At 41.0% G+C, this 23,531-nt stretch overlaps 1 protein-coding gene and 1 long non-coding RNA gene across 5 annotated transcripts in view; both read right to left on the reverse strand.

Annotated features, from left to right (window-relative positions):
* Positions 1-2,391: 2,391 nt before the first annotated feature.
* ANKRD33B (ankyrin repeat domain 33B) overlaps positions 2,392-23,531 on the reverse strand; it is a 38,630-nt gene continuing 17,490 nt past the window's right edge. The window contains exons 2-5 of one of the 3 annotated variants that reach the window (XM_090137104.1): positions 14,227-14,356; positions 9,397-9,537; positions 3,983-4,208; positions 2,393-3,871 (exon numbers count right to left, since the gene is read on the reverse strand). In XM_090137104.1, the coding sequence (XP_089993230.1) occupies positions 3,358-3,871; positions 3,983-4,208; positions 9,397-9,537; positions 14,227-14,356 (1,011 nt within the window). In that variant the 3' untranslated portion in view covers positions 2,393-3,357. Of the gene's footprint in view, positions 4,209-9,396; positions 9,538-14,226; positions 14,357-23,531 lie in introns of all 3 variants that reach the window. The other 2 variants (XM_090137103.1, XM_031589218.2) reach the window with 2 other exon arrangements.
* On the reverse strand, positions 14,450-17,494 carry LOC116226358 (uncharacterized). 2 transcript variants are annotated; one of them, XR_016465050.1, is made up of 3 exons: positions 17,471-17,494; positions 16,762-16,868; positions 14,450-16,498 (listed from the first exon to the last, which is right to left on the reverse strand). It is a non-coding gene; the product is annotated as an uncharacterized LOC116226358 (long non-coding RNA). The 2 variants fall into 2 exon arrangements; XR_004166306.2 differs by lacking the exon at positions 17,471-17,494 and adding an exon at positions 17,354-17,464.

Genomic DNA, 23,531 nt, shown 5'->3' on the forward strand with positions numbered 1-23,531 from the left:
CCAGAGACGATCTCTGCTCATCATTATCTCGAATAACATCAGCTTAGCACTTTTCATTAGTGGCTGGGAATTCAGAGGTTTAATTGAATGATTTACTGTACTGAGAGGCAGTGCAGAACTGTCAATCCAGTCCTGCTTGACTCAAGAAGACCGCTGGCTGCTCATCAGCCATATCTCTGCTGAATTTGCTCTCTTGGTGAGCAATTAATTAAGTAATGAAGAACCTCTTTAAATGACCCAAATGGTTGGTTTGTAATTATGCAAGCGATGATTTAAAAGGAAGAAAAATGGAAGGGTTATTCCCATTTCTCACAAATCGGTTTGCCCTGCTGGCCTTCCCTAGCAGCTCTGCAGCTGCTGGCACTCGTTGGGCCCACAACAGCGATCTGGGACATGGACTGGGGAGAAGGGCCTTGAACCCTCAGCATCCAACAGACAGCTCACGCTTCTCTCTGTGGGCTCTGAAGGGACACAGATACCTATCAGACAGCATCACCTCTGGGTTTCACCCAGCAGAACACCATCTGGAGCTGCCTAGCCTGTGCCAGGGCCTCCTCCTCTTCCACCACCCAGCAGCAGTGCTCCTTCCCCTCCCTGCTCCCCTGCACTGAGAAGTGGAGGCAGCACCCCAAGTCCATCTGAGGAATAAAGTCACCAATAAGTTCCTGAGCTTGTGCTTCTTTTAATGGAAACATCACGCACTTACATTTGTACAATGAAGTACAAAGGGCTAGAAAGCAGGCTTCAGGGCTTCAGCTCCTATCACTAACACACTGCACCTTCACCCTGAGAGCACTTGGCAGCTATGTGCCTCCTGCAAGTCCTACTGAGTGCAATTTCACCTGCAGCACAGGTTGCTTTTCCACACTCAATCCAAATGCTAAATCTCCAGTACACTTGGCTGGCAGTAAGCAGAAATTAATAGTAAAGCCATTCAATGTAGTGCACCACATCCAAATCCATCCTGCCATTTTTGCTACAGATGACTAAAAGGGCGTTTTCCCACTCTCTGGAGAAACAAGAGCAGCCTTACATTCTGGTCACAGCAAACCCTTTACAAAAGCAGTGCCTATGAATTGCACAGGACAAATGCATTGTGCAGACCAAAACCATCTTTATATTCATAGGGGTGGAGAGGTTTATCAGCAGGGTCATTACTTCATCACTTCAGGACAAAGGAAGCAATCTGATATTGCAGTCCAGTCAGCACAGCTCTTCCAGCAAGACATACAAAGACTAGGCTCTGCCTAACATCCTTGTTGCACCAGTCAGCTATAACCTCTGTGGAGACCTGACCCCATACTAGCAGTACCGACCTGAATGCGAGTTTATAGCCAACTGAATTTATTTTTCCCATGATGTGTACAGTTTCATTACAAGTTCAGTGAGTTTCTGGTCAGCCTCTGAGATGTTTTGGCTTCCACCTCTGTGAATGTGCTCTTTTTTCAGCAAGCAGCAAGAATAGAGCCTTTCCTTACCAGGATTTTCCAGGGTCTGGCACATCACTCGGACTGCCTTCTGGTAGAAGCACATACAGCCTTAATCTGGACCACGAGAACCAGCACCAACCTGTGAAACAAAGTGCACTCATGCGTACCAAAGGATGGGGCGTTTGTATAAGCACAATGTGTTTCTCTGGCCAACAAAACATTTTAGATCTAATTTTGGAATGGCTCTGAAAGTCTTCATATAGTGAGGATAGTATGGTCCTCATATATCCAGTGGGTTTTAGGCTCAGAGACTGGACATCTGACATTTCAGCCTTCAACTGTGGAGCAGCATGGCTCAATCCTGCTTTAACTTCAGTACTAAGGAATGTTTTCTGCTGCTTTTAAGACAGAGTGAAGTCCTATACTCTTCAGGTACCCAAAAGCATGATATCAAATCTCACAGCAAATCCAGCCACAGTTTCCAAACATCAGTGGCTGATACCGCATCTCCAACCAGATTTTCACAGCTTGTGGCTGGACCTGATACCTGGGAAAATTCCTTCTGTTTCTGTAATGTGCATGCACAATTAACAAATGTACAGTTAGAAGAGTGGCACGGTTAGGACGGTATTTTACAGGTTTATAGTTAGAAAGATTATCATGGTGGAAAGACACAATCAAAAATGAAATGTTCACCTGCGTCCTAAGCAAATCCCCAGAAGGAGACATCTACAGAGAGACCCTTCCCCAGTGGCAATCAGCCCTTAAATGGGGTCTGCAAGAGGTGCAGCCAGGCTCCACCCCTTCCAGTCACACAGCTGAATTGCCTTCACCTGTGCTCCCATGGCTGACTCAGTTCTTGCCTCAGGTGATCAATCAGTGATTCAACAGGCTGTGATTCAACAATTCCCATGCAGTGCATAATTAATCTGTCTTGGTTATAACCTGGAAAAGTTGCGGAGTAGACACTGATAATAAACTGGTGCTTTTTTATTTATTTATTAGCAGGAAATTTAAATATCAAAGGAAAAAGACAAATCTAAACCCACCTGAGGTTCACCATCTCCATTATTTCACAGTTAAATGCCAAGACAAAAAAATCCCTGAGACTAAAGAAGAGACAACAGATAGAGGATACAGGGAAACATAACGGAGGAGGCAAATGTTAGAGGTGACTGTGTCATACAAAAATTAGTTCAACTTCTCTGTTGCTCCAAAGAAACCAGTCATTATCCCTGATTTATATCTGTAGATGATGTGAGTACCTCAGCTACAGAAATATTTCATATGCAGCCCTCTTTATATTCAACACAGAACAAAAACATTAGGAAATGTATCCACACAGACCATATAGAGATATACAGTTCAATATCTACCTTGCACTAATCTTTGATTATTAGAATTAATATGCCATAAAGTGCTTCATACATTAAAAAAAAAGAGTAGACTTAGATTTTCACTGCCCATTGAGACTGTGATATATTTTACACTTTTCATTATTTCTATAAAACTTTGTAATATGCCTACCTATACAAGGAGAGGAAATAATATCTAGTGTCAAAAATACAACTCCTTAATTGTGCCCATTACAAAATGAACAAACACAAAATATGATCCTTTCACACACACTGTTTTTCAAGCAGTTTTGCAGTCATTCAGCTGGAACTGGAAATAAGAAAAAAAACATTTGAACTTCCTATCAACGGCATACAGGTAAACTTTTTTTTGTCTTCCACCCAAAAATAACTTCACCTTCCATAATCAGACGCATTGTGGTATAGCCCTTGCCATGTTTCTGCACCACAAAGGCCTCTATACAGTATTCCAGCTCCATCAACAGCAGGCATGCATGACGGCACGCAGTCTGTTATCTTGCTCAGATAACAAGACTAATGGCTCTAAAACCTTCCAAGTAACTGCCAGTAAGTCAGGTTCTGCTTCTGGCAGGAGACACCTGCCTCTGTCTTTGAGCCTCTGCTACTCTTTTCTTCTCCTGCTCCTCTGCCTTCTTCCGCTCCTCTTTTAGCTCCTTGTATCTCCACTTAGGAATCTGCAAGTAGGGGTCATCTTTAGCGCTGCTCCTCCTTCTTGCCTTTTCCGGTTGAAAGGTGGGTGGAGGGGCTTTGCTGACACGGACTTTGGGGATGACAAATCCTGGCCTCACGCTACTTCTTCTGAGCAGGTGGAGTGGCAAGAGGCTTGTTTTCCTGGTGGCTATGGTGCTCACTTGAGACACTGCAAGGCTGACGGGCTGCAGACTTGCTCGACGGTCCTTCTTTTTGGGGATTACTGTGATTTTGGAGTTCTGAAATAACTTCTCATAGCTGCTAACGTGGTCTTTGTCCTGAGATCGGATCTCCTCAGCTCTCTGCTTCCTAAGGATTTCTTGCACAGCCAGTCTGCGTTTTCCCACAGAAGGTGGGCTTCCTGGACACACAGTCCTACATGACAGAGCAACGAAAGGACTGCCTAAGCTTGTTGTCACCTTCACCATGTGATCAAGGACCCCATCCTCTTCTGGGCCATGGAAAGCCCGGAATGAGACAACTGACCTCATACACTCAGAAATCCTCTGCAAACAGGTTTTTGGTTCTGCAGCCTTGGCAAGGAGTTCCTTCATCTTTGGCCATTCTGGTTTATATTGATCACAAAACTGTTCAGGGCATGGTTTATCCATCAGCCTTTGCATGATGAAAGCAGATTCTGACCTTCCTGTATAACAAGCCCATTCCCATGAAGTCAGTCCACGGCTTGGGTCTGTTGTGTGAACATTTGCCCCTCGAAGAAAAGAAAAACAAACAGTGTTAGTGAAACTGTCTACATTTCTGAGCACTTTAATATTCACCTTTGATGTACATGTATCACTGCTCCTGTAGATAATTTCTTAGTTCTTTGAAAAAGTTTTAAACTGAAATGTGAACAGGCTACAACTTCTGACTTCTTGACGAGCTTCTCTATCAGATGAAGTGTCACTTTCAAACAGCCAACACATCACCGACCTACAGATATCTTGTCAAAAAAGAAAGGCGTTCTGTCACATTGCTTTGGAAGATGAACATGCACAGAGACTGAGACCTGGGGAAAAGGCCAGAGAAGAATCATGATGAATTATTTTTTCCCAGTTGGATTTATCTCAGTGACAGCATTTCAAACCAACGTGAGAGGAAATAGGTATCAGGAAAGGCACCCAGAAACTGGTTTCTAATGGCTCTAGTTTAATCTTCCACTCAAGGAGTGTTCAACTGTTACAGAAAACAGGAAAAAGGAGAGCACAGGGAAAGTGACTGGAAGTTCAGTTTTAACCCTACTAAGTATCATTTGACTCCAAATTCCCTGAGAAAACCTCTAAAAGAGAAAGTTGGAGACAGAGAAAAAAGAGTGAATGTGAATGGAAGGAGAAACCCAAAGCAAAGAAGTTGATCTCAATTTAAGAGGAGTTTAAGTGAAGTTTGTGGAATCATCCAGAGAGAAAGCACAGAAACACTTGAAAGAGTGAAGCATGGAGCCCAAACTTGAAGGAAGCGAAGAAGAGGAAGATTTGATCAAAACAAAGAGTTCATTAGCTGTCGGCTTGTGAGAGCTCAAAGGCAAGGAGTTTGAAGCTGTTCATGACAACAGAAGCTACAGATAGACCAGGGAGAGGAGGTTGGAAGAAAGGCACAAAAAGACATTTCCTCCTGCTACACTAGAGCCTGTTTCTGAAATCCTCCTGCCCAGATTCCTACCCCTGACTCTCTTGTTCTAGACTGTTGTGTTGTCCCCTTCTGAATACTCACCTGTGTCTGTACTCCTAAACCTGACTGGAAACATGGCAGACTATGTGGAAGTTGTTTCTTTGCTTTTCACATAACAGGCAAAGATTTACTAAGGGAGAAGTAGAAGCTAAAGGAATTGTGTCTAAATTTACCTTTGCTTGGAGGCTGCCTGAGCTGTGCTGCAGCTGTGCCTGGCCACGTGTCTTGTTGACCTTGCCCTGCACTCACTGGTTTCACCTCAGACCTCCCCTGTCCCTGTGGTCTTGCCTAAACACCATGGACTTAGCTGACTGTGGTTATTGTCACCCAACCTGCTCTGCTCCTTGAAGAAGTGCCTTTATTGAGGAGGCCAGTGCCTCTGTGCCTTGCTGCAGCCCTTGGATCACTCATCTTTGAGGTGAAGCCATCCCTCACTGCTCCTGACAGATGTGTACCCAGGTATTTGGGAAACTTTATTTCAGAAAAGAACACTACATAGTGTAGAAATCCTGATCTTTCAGTGGAAATCGATGTTGACTTTGTAACTCGTGACACAAGATCTCTTGTAAGGCATGATTTGCTATTGTGGTATTGATTTTCTGTTCAAATCCAAGGCATTTTTTAAAAAAAACTGTCACTTAACAAAATGTCACACCTGTATGAGACATGAATAGTCATGTCCTTTTAAAAATATAAACTAGACACAGAATTACAGAATCACAAAATCCCAAGGGTTGGAAGGGACCTCAAGAGATCAAGTCCAACCGTACTCCTAAAGCAGGTCCCACAGGTCCAGATGGATCTTGAATATCTCCACAGGAGGACTCCACAAGCTTTCTGGGCAACCTGTCCCAGTGCTCTGTCACTCTTAGTGTAAACAAGTTCTTTCACAGATTTATATGGAACTTTGTATGTTCAAGTTTTAGGCCATTACTCCTTATCATATCACATCACACCTGAAGAGCCTCATCCATTTGCCTCCCACCTCCTTTTACATATTTATGAACATCTATCAGATCTCCCCTCAGTCTTCTTTTCCCTAGGCTGAACAAACCCAGGTTATTCAGCCTTTCCTCATATGGGAGATGCTCCAGGTCCTTAATTATCTTTGTGGCCCTTCGCCGGACTTCTTCTAGGAGATCTGTCTTTTTTTCTGAACATGGGAGCCCAATACTGGACACAACAGTCTGAATGTGGCCTCACCGGGCCAGAATAGAGGGGAAGGATCACCTCCCTTAACCTGCTGGCCACGCTCTTCATCTCTGAGGTGGAACCTCAGACTGTCCATCAAATCCTAGAGGGTTTGCTGACAGGCAACCATGCCCCTTTTGCTTGGCCTTGCCTTGCTGAAGGGCCTTGAGAGAGAAATTCACAAAGATCAGCTCTGATTCCCTTCAGACAATGCTCTGACTGAGTTTGAGTCCATCTGACAGGGGGAGAATGGGGCATGGCCTTGTCAGCACAGAATCATGGAGGCTCACACACATTACTGCAGAAGGTCCACAAGAGGCAGGACTTTGGGTCTGGGAGCTCTTAGCTCAGAAATATTGCTCAGACCCATAAACTTCCTGTATTAGTTTAGGTATAAGCATCAGACCAAAAAGAAGAAAACAAAATCACAGGAGAGATTTCCCAGGAGGGAGCTGATGAAGGTGGCTGAGGGCAACAGAAGGAGCAGGTGAGAGCAGCACGTGCATGGCCAACACGTTGGCACTGGGGCACTCTGTGTTTAACAGGAGAGCACAGTGAGGCAGGCATCTATTAACCAGCTGTTTCATACACAGTATTTAAAGCCCAGTCTCTATGACCACTGCCACACTAGCGGCTTTACTGAAGCAGCACTGAGTTTGCACTGGAGATTTCAGCAAGGCTTGAGTGGTGAGCAATGATGCATTCCTGTGTTCCTGCCCAGGCTCACTGGCTGCTGGCACTATTTAGTCCTCACTGTGCAACCACCCATGACAAACTGCCCATGAGTGGCTCAGCTCCTCTCTTTTTCACTTTGCACTCCCAAATCACAAACCCCTACCTTCCAAAGAATCACTTTGAAAGAGGAAACATTACAGCCAAGTGTCTCAGAGCACCTCTGTCTTACAGTGATTGACCTCGGCCACTCTCCAGGAACTCAAACTTCAGGAAGAACGTCCACTTAAAAAATCCATCTCCAACCATCTATCGCACTCTGCTCATGTCCCTTTCCCATCCAGCAGCCAAATTCTACTTAGGCAGCTAGAAAAGTGAGCTTCCCTTTACTGATATCCTGCATTGCCATAAGAAATTGCCAGAAAACAGAGATCTCACCCAAGCCACTAAGCAGATACTGGATTTAACTCTTTTATCAGCACACATGCCTGTTTTGTTGCTGTACAACAGTCAGAGGTTACGCAAAGAGACTCATGGCTGATTATGGGTTCCTCCCCACCCACCCCCCCCATATTTCCATGTGTTCTTACTGTTTAACATAGAATTTAGCTGGAACCTAAGGAACTGTTTTATTTATGAAACTGATTTTTTCCCCAGATCATTCAACAACAATGTATTACACACTCTTCAGCAAAGCAGCACTTTATAGTCAGCAGCCACTCAGAATTCCTTCACCCCCAAACTATTTCTAAATCCATTCTGAACAAGCTGCTCTGTCCCCTCCATTTCACCAGGCTGTGCAATGCTATGCAATAACTGGATATTGAAATGGTCCCTGTTTTTCAGCTGAAAATGTGCAGACCTGCAAAGTGATCACTAAAACATTCAAATAAACTGCAGTTTAGAAATCTGTAGTATATTTGAACTCAGTGATTCTTATGGATACCTTCCAACTCTGGATATTCTATGATTAATCCTACAACGTTTTAGCCAACAGATGTTCTCTGCTACCCTCACTATCTCTAATGCACAACTAGCCCAACATAACTTTCTGTATGTTAACATCACAGGAGGCTAACAAAGTCGTTTTCTGGTTGGTGAAAGGTTTGTTCTTCACACTGATCTGTTTGCTTACAGAACAGGAAGAAAAGTAGGTGGCTATTCAGATGCAAGAGGCAGCAACCATATGTTAAACTTGATGTCTATACTGAGTTACCTGCAATGATGGAAAGTTGTGAAATAGCTTGTCATGACCAAAACAGGCAGAACAAGTTTCCATCAGATCCCCAGTGATAATAATAAAAAGCCATGACACTGTCAGGTCAATCTGACAAGTTTTAAGGTATGGGGGTTGAAGTTTCATTTTAAGTGATAATTTATAACAGCCACTGGAAAATTCTGAACTAGCATCTGCACGAAATAGACATTAGTTCAGAAAGTGCACCTGTGTCTAGCAATATACCAGCTCTAACCATTATTTCATAACTTTGTTTCATAAAAATTTAACTCCAAAATGAATGATCTGACTCCACAAAACCTTGATTCCAGTGTAACAGGCTGGAGAACTTTGCAGAAAATAATGCCAGTTGCCATATCATTCAAGCATTTCTGTGTCAGAAATCAACATCAAGAAACTGGATATTATAAAAATGGATGAAAGTAATGTCACTATGTTTGATAAATGCCTTCTACTTAAACAGTCAAATTTAAGTTCTGCTTACTATGATGAATGGTGAGGTGCTGGAACAGACTGCCCAGAGAGGTTGTGGATGCCCCATCCCTGGAGGTGTTCAAGGCCAGGCTGGATGGAGCAGCCTGGTCTAGTATTACATGTGGAGGCTGGCGACCCTCTGTGTGGTGGGGGGCTGGAGATTCATGATAATGATAATTGAGGTCCCTTACAACCCAGGCCATTCTAAGATTCTACAATTCTATGAAATTATGAAGGATTAAACTTCTGTGGCAGCAAAACAGCAGAAATGAACTACCTATTCAACATCTCAGCCTACAATTAAATGGACTTGTGGGATTTGGGGTCTAAACAACGATATTCATATGCTATCTATTATCATTTCCATAAAAACTTATTTGTGTCCAATGCCTGCAACTGTAAAAAAAATAAGGTACACTAACATACGTATATACTAATTCTTTAATTGTTAACTAATAATTTATGTACCAATTACTTAACACAGTAAAGCACACAACGCTATGGCTAAAAGGTGTTATATGGCCCTGTCAAGAGTCAGCCTTGCTCCTGCAGAGGATGCTGCCCCAATGTTCTCACCATCCCTTGCAGATGTTTATGTGTGATGGTCTAGTATTTGCAGTTAGAAGATGAAGAAGAAACAGCAAATCACTTTGCATACCTGCCATCATCAAAGCTTTCACGCATTCCGTTCGTCCCTGCATTGCAGATTTCATCAGTGCTGTAAATCCAAACACATTCCTCTTCTCAATGTCAAGCCCAGGGAAATAGTTCAACAGATAGTTTGTAATGGTTATGTGCCCTTAAAGAAAAAAAAAAAGAGAGAAGAAGAAGCAGAGAAAATCCATCACAGAATTAAGAGCCAGCCTCAAGGTCAAACCAAAAATTGCTCCTGCAGGTTTGATTATTGCAAAAATACGGACGATGAATGGGATCTGTTCTCAAGTAACTTTTCTGCTCATTGCAGTCATTGGCTTCAGCATTAGGTGGCACTGTCCTGTGGCAGAACGTGGGATAGTCCTGGAAAGCTGGACTCCTACCGCCTATCGGGTTGCCCTCGTAAGGTTTTCTCCCTCTCTGAAAATGAATCTAAGGTACAGGAAAAATTAAAGATCAGAGGTGGTCACTCTGGGGTTGAAGGGGCCTCACCCTCTTGAATAAGGGGTCCTACTGACTGTCCCCTGGGGGAACTCCTAGCAAAGATTCAGCTTTTTCACCCCTCTGATACATTTGAGCCTTACAGTCACAGTGCTTCATTAAGAAGTAATTACATGTGGTAGTTCCAGCCAATACTACAAGCAAACTATGCCAGCCACATACTAGGCAAATAAATATTTTGCACTGGCTCCCACATTTTTACTTTCCTATCTGACCATGCAAAGCCACTTGTCCATTTTTCAGCAGCAGGAAAATGGAGCTGCACTTCAGTTTAGGTAGCAAAATAAACACCCTGAGTTCTGTCTCTAGAAGCAACTTTTTACCATTAATGTGCCTCACGAGTGTGGAACAACTGGTGTCAGCAGGGGTGTGTTTAGTAGCTGAAACTATCTCTGGCTAGCTGGTGGGAAGACTAATTAAAACATCAAGCCTTTATAATTGGACCTTCAGAACAAGGCAAATATCCAGTGCCATTATGACTCATTCAAAAAACTTTACCCTTTTTTTGCCATTCATTTTATGATGCTTTCATGCTCTATGAAATAATGCAGTCTGCCAGGCAGCTGCGACAATCACAGTTTAATTACAAGGCACTATAAAAATATTCTCATTTCTCTCCGCAGTCCAGCTGAATATTCTGTGATGCATATCACTCAAATTTATCTAGAAATGTTACTGAAGCAGATTATAATTCATACAGGACACTTCTCAAAGCTTATGGTGTTGCATCTGGTGCAGATTTCATCAGATGTTGCTTTGCACCAATGCAGTCCTGAACTCACTTTGGAAAGCAAGTTAAGAAAAGCTTTAGCATTGAATTTCAAATGTTTTCCAGGTGTTATTCTTTGTCTCCTAGAATATGCTGGACTCTGCTACCTTGCCATGTAACTGGATACCCTGCTGAAACCTGAACAGGTGGGGAGAGAGCATGGATCAGTTCAATAGTGCCAGAGTCAGTGAAAATCAGGGAAGATGCTCACAGTACCTTGGATGGGCCGATGGAAATGAAACGTAAAAAAACAGCAAACTGCAGTAAGCTGAACAGCAAAAGTGAACCATGCTCAAGGCAGGATTGAGTGTCCCAGTTCTGCTTACTCAGCACAGAGGCTTCAGCTTCACTGACTTTATTGTGTGAGACCAAATTCTGACAGGGTATCAGTTACTACCAAGAGAAGCTTCATGTCCAAGCTGTTTTGTAGGACATTTTCTGTTTCATTAATGTATAGTGTGCTTCATGATTGGTTTGTAACAGCTGAAATAATGCTTTTTGACAGAGAAATTGGAGACAGGAAGCAAACCAAGGAGAAATAATAAAACGGACAATTTTTCAGCACTTATACATTACTAAAGATATTCTTCCCTTTGTCAGGACCATAGCTGAAGTAAGATGTTTTTTCTGTGAATCAGAGGAAGCCTAAGAGACAACCCAAAGGACTTTGCTCAAGCAAAACTCTCTGGGGTACTACAGATGGCCCAACAGCGTGGGGGAAATAAAACACAAAATCCAGCACCTTCATTTCATGGGGATTCCTGAAAATCACTTCAGTTTCAGTTTGCAGGAGGTTCTGTCCTCTGAGGTTTGTTTCAAATTTCAAGTTCAAACAGACATCAAATTCAAAGCAAAACTCAGATCTGCCAAGTTTGTGTTCAGACCGTGCCATATGCTTTTGATTTAAGGCCACAATGTTTGCTTCAGTTCTCCTGTATCTGTAGGAACTAGTAGTGCATATCTAGGCCATAAATCAGGTGAGTGAGTCTTTCATGATTTAAAGCCCGCAATGGAAGCTGCATGAAGCTCTGCAATAAATGAGCCTAGCATCAGGCAGGGCAGCAACACGGGATCTGAATCAAGCTGCTGCTCTGCTGTCTGTAAGCCAGCTTTACCTGCTGGAGGACTGGCATGCTGAGGGCACAGTTCTTCGCCCTATGAGACACATTTAGTAAACAGCACAGATGTCTGTAACAGCTTAGTTCACTTTATTGCTACCACAGAGAGAATGTATGTAATGGTTACAATAATTCCTAATAATCTATTTAATGCAGACAGAAGGATACTCTGTGTAATAAGGAGGATGCTCTGTCATGTAGTGTCAATGCTTGGACATAACTTGTGTTTCCAGATAGCCTGCATTTGATCTATAGACACTGACTGCTTTCTGACAGACAAGTAATACTGAAGATGCATGGTTGTTATGATCTGTATGTCTGAGGTAGTTGCATTCTAATACCATCATTAATGCAAAGAAATAGGCTACTTTGTGATTTGTGTTTCTGTGTGCCTGCCCCAAACTGGACCCTGTGATGTATAATATCCATACTTTAAAAAGGAACAATTACAGCTCTAAAGCCCAGCACATGCCAATTACCATACGTTGCCACTAATGTAACTATGCTGTCATCAACAGCAGAATTGAGAATCAACAGTTTTTTTATTTAATGTAGTCTTTCATCCTCTTTCCTTCTTTGTAACCATTTTCCTTCCTTCCTTTTTGCTGCATGTTATTTCATTCTCTCGTTTGCATCAATCTTACTCTTTTTTCTACACTCCCCCTGTTCTGCCAATTAATGACTTTATTTCTCCTTTAGCAGCACCACCGCCTGTTTCTGTATTTCACCCCCTGCTGGCTACTACCAATTTTCAGTTTTCCAAGGGAAATGCCTCTTGAGAAGGATACTATGTCTGTAAGAAATGCTGAGAGATCAAGAAAACAGACCCATTTTCAAACCTGAAATCTACATTTGACATTAAAATGCTTTGTCTGTGGTTGTTTTTTCTATATGAATTATTTCTTATTCAGAACCCACTGCTTCTCACTGATCTGATCTCCTCAGACTATTTTCTTCAGGTCAACCCATGCAGAAAGGCTTCAGTTTAAGACGGGTTCTTTGAAAGATGTGAATCTAAAATTATCAAAACCAGAGGGGTAAAAGGAACTGAATTCAGTATTCTTCTGAGACTCTTGCTGGTCTGTAAAATAATTCTACTTAATTTTAGATGCTGACTACACTGAAACAACACGTCTAGGCAGCCATGACACTTCTTAAGCACATACAGATGTTTATGGGACCATAACAAGAGCAGAAGCACTCTCTGAAACCACCTGGATACCACCCTGCAGTTAGCTGAAATAACTAGACTTTCTGTAGAAAATATATAAATATATATATTTTTGCATAAATGTCAGAGAGCTTCTCGAATAATTTGTTTTGCAGAAATGATATTCAGTAAAACTGAATCAACCCACCACTGAAGGTGAGATAGCACAGGCTTTTCTTTCAGTTCTTTCTAACACGCTGCTTAGTGTTGCTACTTAAAGTTCAGCAGTAATTAAGCAGCATCTATCACACTGCAGCTACTCTGGTTGCAGTGTTAACCACATGGTAATCTGTATTAATGCTACAGCTGTGTCTCATGATGATGAATTAAACAACTGGTGTCAGTGTCAGAGCTCAGGATTATCATAGGCAGGGGAAAACTTCCCAGTTGTCAGGGGTTTGTGTATGCTTCTGCTGACTGCAGTCATTTGCAGAGGCGTTGGGGATCAATAACAAGTGCTGGCAGACAGAGTCAAGTCAATGTCAGCCCTCCAGATTAATTCTGAGCTCATTAGCGTGAGTTATAACTATCAGGAAGGAGTTGGTGTTAATGTTAAACCTTCTACTGTCCAAATTTGTGTTAGGGCAGATAAATAAAAGATGAGAGCTTTGGAGACTTCTCCACTTTAAAAAGCTGCCACGCTCACAACTTTGCTCTGAACATAACTGTGGTTGCAATTCCTTCTTTCAGGGTTCTCTATCAGAGCTCACTTTTAGGTGCAACACAGGGCAAAGTTTGGTTACTCACTAGAAATGTTTTTTAGATGTACACTGAAATTTCTGAATGATGATACATTTTCCTACAGTCAGCACTCATTACAAACTCACTGAGGAAGGTGTAATGAACATGAGACAGAGAGCTATGAGCAGCAATACAGCACATTATGGTACAGCAGTGGTGACCGGGTGCTCATCCAAGCAAACATAGGAAATGAGTTTAAAGAAACCAAGTCATTCAGGACTGCACATTCTGGTCACACTTTATTTTTAAATTAAAATATTTAATGGCATCTGATGGAAATGTATAGCTTATTCACTGTTAGTCTACAGGATAAATATTGCTTTAGATTAATTAGTTAAAAAAAAAAATAATGACAAGTTTATTTGGGAGCAGGCTTGGCCAGGATAATCTTATGCAAACTAATTTCTTCTAAGGCTTTGAAAAAAATCCTAAAAATAGCAGCCACAGCATGGATCCCTCCTAAGACCCCACACAAGAAGCAGAGGAGACCTTTACCTGCCTGTGCAGCTGTGATCAGGGCTGTGTTCCCTTCGTTGTCCTGCCAGTTCACATCAAGATGAGGGCATTGTGATAAGGCTATGACAATATCCACATATCCTTGGTAACAGGCAACGATGAGACCATTCTGTAAGCAAAATAGAAAGAGTTAGGCTTACCAGACTCAGGATAAGTCCACTGAGGAAGCACATTTGCATGCTTTTCATCTGTTGGCTTTTTTTTTTTTTTAAGAGTGAAGAACTGAGCAGGTATCAGCATAACCAGTGATTAGCTCCAGGCACAATGTTCAGATCCAAAACACAGCTTTCTGTCTCTGCCCTTTGGCGAGTAATGCTTGTCATGCCTCAGAAATACCTCGGGCAGTAGGCTTTATATTGCTCTACTTGGAAAGTAACTGTTTATAACCATCTTAAACTTACACAGCTATATACTCTGTATTCAAATGAGAATAAATCAAATTTTATTGTACAATAAAAGGAACCAGGCAGGTAGGATGAATAGTACCTAATGTGAATAGGAATTCTCTGAACAACAGGCTTGTTCTCTGAAGGGATAGCAATGGGGAGGAGCTGTGCTCTTACTACCTGTTGCTATCTTTTAATGTTTGATCTTTGCCATTAGAACCTAACATTCCTGACAAGCATAAATATAATCACTGTCAGAGTTCCTCTTTAATGTGCTTTATGATGGCTGGAAGCTGTACAATTTCCAGGAGGAAGCCAACCCAGGAAGTGAACCTCAAACCTTGGCTTGGCATTGAGACAGCCTATCTCTCAACAGCAACAAAGTGGGAGCTTCTCTAAAATGCATCAAAGTACGCTTGTCTTTAATTACATGGAACTACAGTGCTAAACTCTGACTACTTGCTTGACCACGGTGATCAATTCCATTATCTCTAGCTATCAGGATATCTCAGCAGTCCAATGTCAAGGTGTGCCAAGCTGACATACACCAAGTGAAGGCACCTGTGGACACACCAAAGCTTCCTTCAGCTGCCCTATATGGCCAGCACCACTGCCCTGAAATCAGCATTAGCTTCTGGCTACCAAAAGGACAGGGTGAGAGAGACACATCTCAGCCTCTCTGGTGTCCCTGCATGCCCAGATGCACTGCCTGCTCACCACCACAAGTAGCAGCAGGAAATAAAATCCAGTTATGAAAAGAAATAAGAGAAAAAGATGACACTAAAACCTTTTGAAGTGTAAAAGACAGCATGGCCCAGCCTGACTCCTCTGTCTCTTTTCTAAACTGCTCTTGCCCCTATACTCTTTTTATTTTTTATCCCCTGTAGACACATGTGAGGCAGAACCATTCACCAAATGATCACAACTGTGGCTTCTGATATATTGTCATCATAACCAGGTATAAATATTTCAGTGTCCTGGCTCACTCTCATTCTGGATAGCTCCTTTGGTTTAGGCAGCAACCAGCTTCATAAAAATATGGAGGCAAGGCCAGCTCTTTAGGATGCTCACAGGTTATCTACAATATTTTTCAATTACATCATTAGATAATTACTCTGATTTATTTTATTCTCTGCTCACCACTGTCCTCATATGGAACAAAACCCCAAACTCCTTTATAAAGAGCATCTCATTTTCTCTGTGAAGAACCTGTAATAATTCAATGCATTTTATTGAAACTGTACAGAAGATTCTGTTTAAAGATATATAGATACATATACACATAGTTATGACCTCAGGTAATGATCATTAAGAAAAAATACATATTCTTCTGATGGATTGTTCAGATGCACTTAAATTTTACTAAAATATAATCAGTCTTAGCTTTAAAAAACTGTATCAATGTCCACTCAGTAAGAATTTCAAACTTATTTTAGTTCATTAAAAATTAATCTTTCATGTAATGTTTGGGATATAGGTCTTTACCACTTTAAAAGTTCTGCAGATTTAAAACATCAGCCAGCCATTCAGAAAAATGTCAATTACAAGTATCAGAAAACTCAGCATACAACAATTTGGAGACCTAAAATTCTTGACAATAAGGAGCTGGACTCAATCTCTTGAGGTCACTTCCAACCCATACAGTTCTGCAATTCAGTAAAGAAGAGGAATCCTAATCTTGAAAATTCTGACAATTCTTGAGGAAAGTGGTATTTTTAACAAGTTGTACAAGTTATTTGGACTAGTTATCTTCACTGATGGAAGAATGTTTCACTCAGTACTGAGATGTTTTTGCAGAAGACTTCCACAGGAGATACATATTCAGCAAGTCTGTGATTCTGAGATGACGTGTCGTATACTGTTCTCTTTAAAAGTGAAAAGAAAAACTTTTTAAAACAAGAAAATAAAAAATGACAAACATTAGCTCTTCTTTTTGCAAGACAGCTTTGGCATTAACGTATATAGGGTCTATTTCCCAATGTTAGACACCAGCATTCTGATTTCAGCAGAAATTTTCTCAGAATAAATCAATAACCATTCTGTATTTTTAAACTGGAATTACAGTCACATGCTTCTCATGAGTGCACAGGGCCTCAGAGCCACCAGCAGGCCCTCCGAGAGTACCCACCAGTTGGTGCTTCACGGCATCACGGTGCAGTGGTGGGAAAGGCAGCTGTCCTTGGTGCCACATTTAAGGATACTTCAGATAACTTGACTTGCAAGAGACAACTATGGCTTCAGAACAAGAATTATAATAAACCCTTGGATTTGTCTGTTATTCTCCTAAACCTGGATCAATGACACCATGATAGTTTGTAGTTTTAAGCTGTTTTTCTCCCCCCTTTTCTCTTCTTTGCATTCATTTCTTGCCCTGCCTGTCCTCCACTTGCTGAAAATTACTATGTAAAGGTTGACCAGCAAACACACTCAACCTACCACAATATGAGTTAGCAGTTAAGAATTTTTAATTTCTTGTAGCAACTATCCACAGCCACCATATGTACTGAGCTCTTTCTAAAAATCTCAATTAATAATTATAAAAACAACATTTCTTTCAAAAGTGTTTCTTGAAGCAATTGGTACAGCAGTTGATACATTATGATACAGCTGTGCATCTTATGTTTCTCAGAAGATAAAAAGAAAGCATTATATATAATTTTATCTCAGAAATTCTAAATTTGAACAACCTGATTGTTGTCACACTAGACACAACATCTTACCTCATTTGTACAATTAACAAATGTACAGTTAGAAGAGTAGCGTGGTTAGGATTTTACAGGTTTATAGTTAGAAAGATTATCATGGTGGAAAGACACAATCAAAAATGAAATGCTCACTCATGTCCTAGGCTCACAGTAAAGAACTCCAAAAGGAAGGAACTCCAGAAAGAAACCCTTCCCCAGTGGCAATCAGCCCTTAAATGGGGGGGTCTAGGAGAGGTGTAGCCAGGCTCCACCCCTTCCAGTCACACAGCTGAATTGCCTTCACCTGTGCTCCCACAGCTGACTCAGTCCTTGTCCCAGGTGATCAATCAGTGGTTCAGGCTGTGACATAACAGTTCCTATACACTAATTACAATTCTACTAAGGCATCAGTTATTCTGTTTCTCATACAAATGATTTTAGGGCATTTGTGAAATGGTCAGCATATGTAGAATGTAGTAACTTTTTTAAAAAAATGAATTTGCCTTTTGTTTGTTTGTTGTTGTTGTTGTCAAAAATATAAATTCCCAGACATATTCCTCCCTTTAAAACTTCAACCCAACCTTTCTCCATCTATGTTTTCCCTCCCCCCCTTTTACATATCCCCAACCACCACTTACTTGAAATGATATAGTAATGACTCAAACTGTTCTCAAATGCATACCATAACAAAAGTAGTGACCAGGAGAAATAGCTCTTGGTGTATCCCACCATGCAAGCACAGTATTCCTGATTCTGAAGGGCTGGTTTGTTAGCTGACATCCGTCCTCTCCTGCTTGGCAGCCAGGGTTCTGCCAGTCATCTACCAAGACCAACGAGACACAACAAACAAAAAATCTGCTTTGATTCTCTGTGCAGAAGGATAGCTGAGGATATCATAAACATAAAATGGCAGTGGTGCTTCTGGACTATAAGAAAACTGATTTCTTCACTACAGGAGTCTTGGCCTGTTGGCTTCCCTGAGTTGCGCAGGAGATCCTTTTCATTTTTCAACTATCACACACAGTTTCCATGTGACAGACAAGAAAGCATTTCATCCATTGTTTCTATGTTAAAATTTACTGCAGATTGTGTCACATAAGAGGAGAGATGTTCAAACTGATCTCAGTAACAGGTTTTGTGTTTTTTTGTTCAACTAGAAGCCGTGATACTGCCAGGTGCTGAGGAAATATTTAGCATTTCACAGAGCTGCCCCACAGCTCTTCTGGACAGTGTGACATTTTTTATGTTTATGTAACTAACATTTTTGAAAAAACCTCCTTTGTTTTAAAGTGACAAGGCATAATTAGCAGTATTTTATTTAGATTATCTGGCAAAGCAGACAGTCCCAATTTTCCATGTATTATAAATAAAATATCCTTGGCTCATTCTCAAATGGACAATTTCAGGCGTGGGACTACCTGAAGTTAACCACATGTTGCTGCATCTTCCTCAAGCAGTGCTTAAGAACTCCAAGAAATTTACACCATTCTTCTGTAACTGGAATAATGGTATTTATTAAAAATTCCCATAGAGGCATTATTTTGAAATGTGCATGTTTGTAATATAATAAAATAGCTGGAGATAAATTGTCATTCATTTTAAACTGAAATGCCTTCATGTGCCTTTAATTCCACTTAAGACTTGAATAATGCTGCCGCTACAAAAACAGACTCTGAGTTGCTCAGCTCTGTTGGCTAATGACATAACAAGTCTGATTAAGTGAGACAATGGATATCTCAGGAGACAATTTTATAGATCAGATTTTACAACAAAAATACAGATGTCATGCTACTTGTAAACTAGATCATTACGGATAATAGAGATCAGAAAAATACCAGAGGATCAATAAGGAACTCAAGCTGAACAGCAGAGCAAACCACATACAGCACACAATTAGTTTCGCTTTAAAAAAAATTTCTTCAGGCAACTTATTTTCTACTAAAATACTGAAAATAAAAACAGATTATTATAGCTTTTTGCTTATTATCCCAGAAAAAAAATGTTTCTGGCAGAAGGCTGAACTGACATTATCCACTTTGTTTTATAAACATCAGGATAAAGAATTGTCCAGTTTGTTTTGTGAGCAGTCTGTATAATATTAGTGACAATTAGCAACAATTCTGCAAGGTTGGCTTAACAGATTAAACCAGCCTGTAATTGAATTAAATGATAATGATTCATTACAATCTATAATCATAAGTAGAGAGAGCTATGAAAATTATGCCTAAGTTAAAAGCATATTGCACAAACAATATTACAAGTAATAGAAATGGAAGAAAAATAACATATAGAGTAACAAGAGGTTTTAAACTGACTTCCATTCATTTACTAAAATAAAAAATAATTCAGAAAATTAATATTTTGTGTTATACATAACATGAAAATGTATTTCTTTTTAATTACATAAAGCCACATAATCAGCGTAAGTACTGCAAAAGAAATCCCCTAATGTTATTTGAGGGAAAAGCAGACCTCCATTACTCTGCCATTCCATGGAACTTAGGTTAATAATGAAGCTCCTCATCTGTGTCCTGGTAAAAGAGAGTAAAATTTAGTGCTGAACGTCCCTATCGGCTATGTACCAATTTGTGTACAACGCATAAAATCTTCCAGTCCATATAAAGCAATCTGAGAAACTTTTGTAAGTGGCTTGAGCTTGTATTGTAATTGGTTTAGTTGATGAGATCAGTGGTGACTGAGATGAGGTAATTATTTGGGTCATCAGTCCCATGAGAAGTGGTGGTTATGTGCCACAGAAATCCATCAGGCGCATAAGCTTTAACATTATCTGCACAAAATAATTCAAGCTGACCTTTGAGAGAAAGAGCTGTAACAGCTTAGCCATGTGCAAATTTATATCAGGAAAAAAAAAAGTCAGGAATTTAAATGAATTTTGTTCAACCACTGTTAGGACAAAACCCAGCACCTGGCCTGGAGAGATGCTGATTTTGCAGGGGAAAGCAACGAGACAGGTGCAGAAAGGTGTTCTGGTGCGGAGGGATGCAGCAGCATGCAATTCCCAATGATCTGCAGAGAAGCACAGTGCTTAAAGCAGAACCTGGCAACAAAAGCAAGCCTGAATGACACTATACATTCCAGCGGCTGAACATGCAAGGCACAAAAATGCCACCTTTGCTTCTCAGCATTACAAACCAATTCATGTTACAGGGTGAATCCCACTCCAGGAGGAACAAACACGGGGCAGTCTTCAGACATGCAAATGAAGAGCCACAGTTTTCCCCCTCCATTCTGTGGGATATGCTCAACTCACGCATTTCGTAATCCCCCTTCTACCAGTCAGGCTGCATGTCTTTAAGTAAAGGTATAGCTTAGCAGATGTATCATCTCTGCAAAAGCCCTTACTTAATCTAGTCTAATCTAAATCTTGGTAATCACCTCTAAAAATAGTCTCAGGAAAGTTCATTTTTGAATGAGCTCACAAAAGCTTGCCTTACACAACAAATAAAACCACTGCCACTTGTGTAACGAACCAAGTAACAAGAACAGGCACTAACATCACAGTGACTTCTCTTCTTTACCAGCATGCACAGTCTGCATTGGTTTCAGTCTTACTAGCGGTACCAGCAGTTGGCAGAAGCCCTCAGAAGCTGCTGCTCAGGGCTGTGAGGGAAACACAAAGGGGAAACCAAACACACAGTGTGGTCAGAGATGTTCCAGTGGGAAGGGTGCATGTGAGAATATGGTGATCATCTCTTTGCATTCAGCACTGGTGAGGCCACAAGTTGAGCACCGTGTGCAGTTTTGGCCCCTCACTACAAGAAAGACACTGAGGCCCTGGAACGTGTCCAGAGAAGGGCAACAAAGCTGGTGATCTGGAGCACAAGTCTTATAAGGAGAAACTGAGGGAACTGTAATTTTTTACTTTGAAGAAAAGGAGGCACAGGGGAGACAGTAATGGATCTCTATAGCTCCCTGAAAGGAGGTTGTGGAGAGGTGGAGATCAGCCTCTTCTCCCAGATAACCAGTGACAGGACAAGAGGAAACGGCCTTAAGTAGTGCCAGAGGAGGTTCAGGTTGGAAATCAGGAAAAATTTCTTCTCAGAAAGAGTACTGGAACAGACTTCCCAGGAAGGTGGTGGATTCACCATCCCTGGAGGTCTTCTAGAAAAGGACAGATGTGGCACTGAAGGGCATGGTTTAGTGGACATGGTGGAGATGGGTTGACATTTGGACTAGATGATCTTAAAGGTCTTATCTAATCTTAACGATTCTATGATTGTGCCAAACCTGAATATCATGTTTTATCATGATTAAACCTTCCACTCCTGAGAAGTTTGATGAGAAGAGAATGAGACTGTTACACAGAAAGTAGCAGTCCTCTACCCTTATCACTCCTACAGGAAGTTCTCCTGGTCTTCCTACGAGGCAACCTGATACTCATCAGTACTTCCCACAGCTTATCTTTTAAAGGAAACTCCTTTATCTGTGTTATCTTCTGCATGCACTGTCCCCAGATCACATTGGTTGCAAAGGGCTGGGGGGCTGCTGAAGTACAGAAAACATGTTTTTGTTTCTTTTATTATTTTTTGTTGTTTAGATCTAGCAGCAGAAACAGCCATGCAAAAATAAAATGAGCTGATGGGCACTGAGTTGAGTTGCAGGAGGATAGGACTGCATTGCTAGCTGAACTCACAATGTGCATTCAGATGTCACTTGGTGATTCTTCTTAAAACAGTAGAAATGGAATCGTGTTGTCACATGAAAAAAAATGTTATTTTGTTCTTTCATTTCTAGACACAGCTTGAAACAAAGAACTGAAGACTTGAGCACATAGAGAAGAGCAAGTTGTGGATACAGCTAACGCAGCAATACCTTAACTTTGGGGCACCTCAGTTAGGAATTTAATGTGATTCTGTTAAAATATACACATGCTAATAAATATATAGATTTAACTAATTTATTTGATCAGTATGTTAGCAGGTATACACATTCATGCTAAAGACCAATTTTATAAAAATAATATATTATTTTACAGTGACAGCTGGTGAGACTATATTAGGAATGTACTGATCAGCCTTAAGTTCCATCAGGTGGGAGAAATGCCATTGCTAGTGACAGCAGGCTTGTGCAGCAAAACCAATAAACAGCACGAAGAAATGTGTATGGAAAGGGAGGGAACTGGGATCATTCTTTCACAGAACAGAAGAAAGAACAGAATCACAGAAGTTACATTTGAGATATTCTGATAGTACACAGTTAAACATGTAGCATATGTGACACCATAGGTCACAGCAGAAGGTAAATAAGGTACAATCTTAGGAAAGGAGTGCAAGGAAATGTAATGAAACAGTGTATAATAAAAACAACACATACTTAAAATGAACTGACAGTTCATCCAGTAGACATGCCAAAGGCTACTGTACTTTCATTAGCCATACACAAAGAGGAAGTTATCACTGGATTCAGTTAACATGGAAAACAGAGCAGGATTTTGTTTCTGGGGAAAAATTCTGTATTCTGGCTTAGGGAGGCCTGGCTGTAAAGGACAGAAAATGCTGTGGGAAGATGGTAGGGGAAGTAACACTATTTTTATCAGGTTACATTTCACATTTTCCATTTATTTATACCATCATGTCAGGTACAACTACTAAGCAGTGATGATCTCTGACAAATAATGCAGCCTTACTAATCCTAGCTTTACTGTTTGTATAGCACATACTAATCAGTGTTAATACTGTAAAATGTTAGCACGAAGTTTTGATAGTGTTGACAGTAATAATACATGATACACGGCAGCCAAGTTTATACATTCCTGCTCTCTATGCCTGTCTTTCAGTATGTGTGCAACATATGGGTCACTCTTCTCTGGCTTCAAAGAGGGAAGATATCTGTGAAACAGAAGCAAGAGGTCTGACTTCAAAAAACAGTATAAATGGCAAACTTCATTTTAATGAGGGAATGCTGATTTGGATTTTCTGAACCTACCACAGACCCCACATCAGCAGCTCAGGGCATACCATCACTAGCAAAGCAATCCACCAGCTGCAGAGGGCTACAGGAGGCAGTGCAGCAGCCTCCCACTGACACCAGGATCCTGCTCCAGTAATGGTGAGCTCATCTCAATCTCAAATTTCATGTCATAGCACTGGCTTGCCAAGCAACGTTTATCAAGGCTTCTGAGGGCTATAATACAGCCCTTGTTGACAGGGATATGTCTGTCAAGGATAATGTATTTCTCATTACTGAAGCAGAC

This window comes from Phasianus colchicus, chromosome 3, assembly GCF_987193195.1.
Source record: "Phasianus colchicus chromosome 3, bPhaCol1.hap1.1, whole genome shotgun sequence".
Classification (NCBI taxonomy): Eukaryota; Metazoa; Chordata; class Aves; order Galliformes; family Phasianidae; genus Phasianus; species Phasianus colchicus.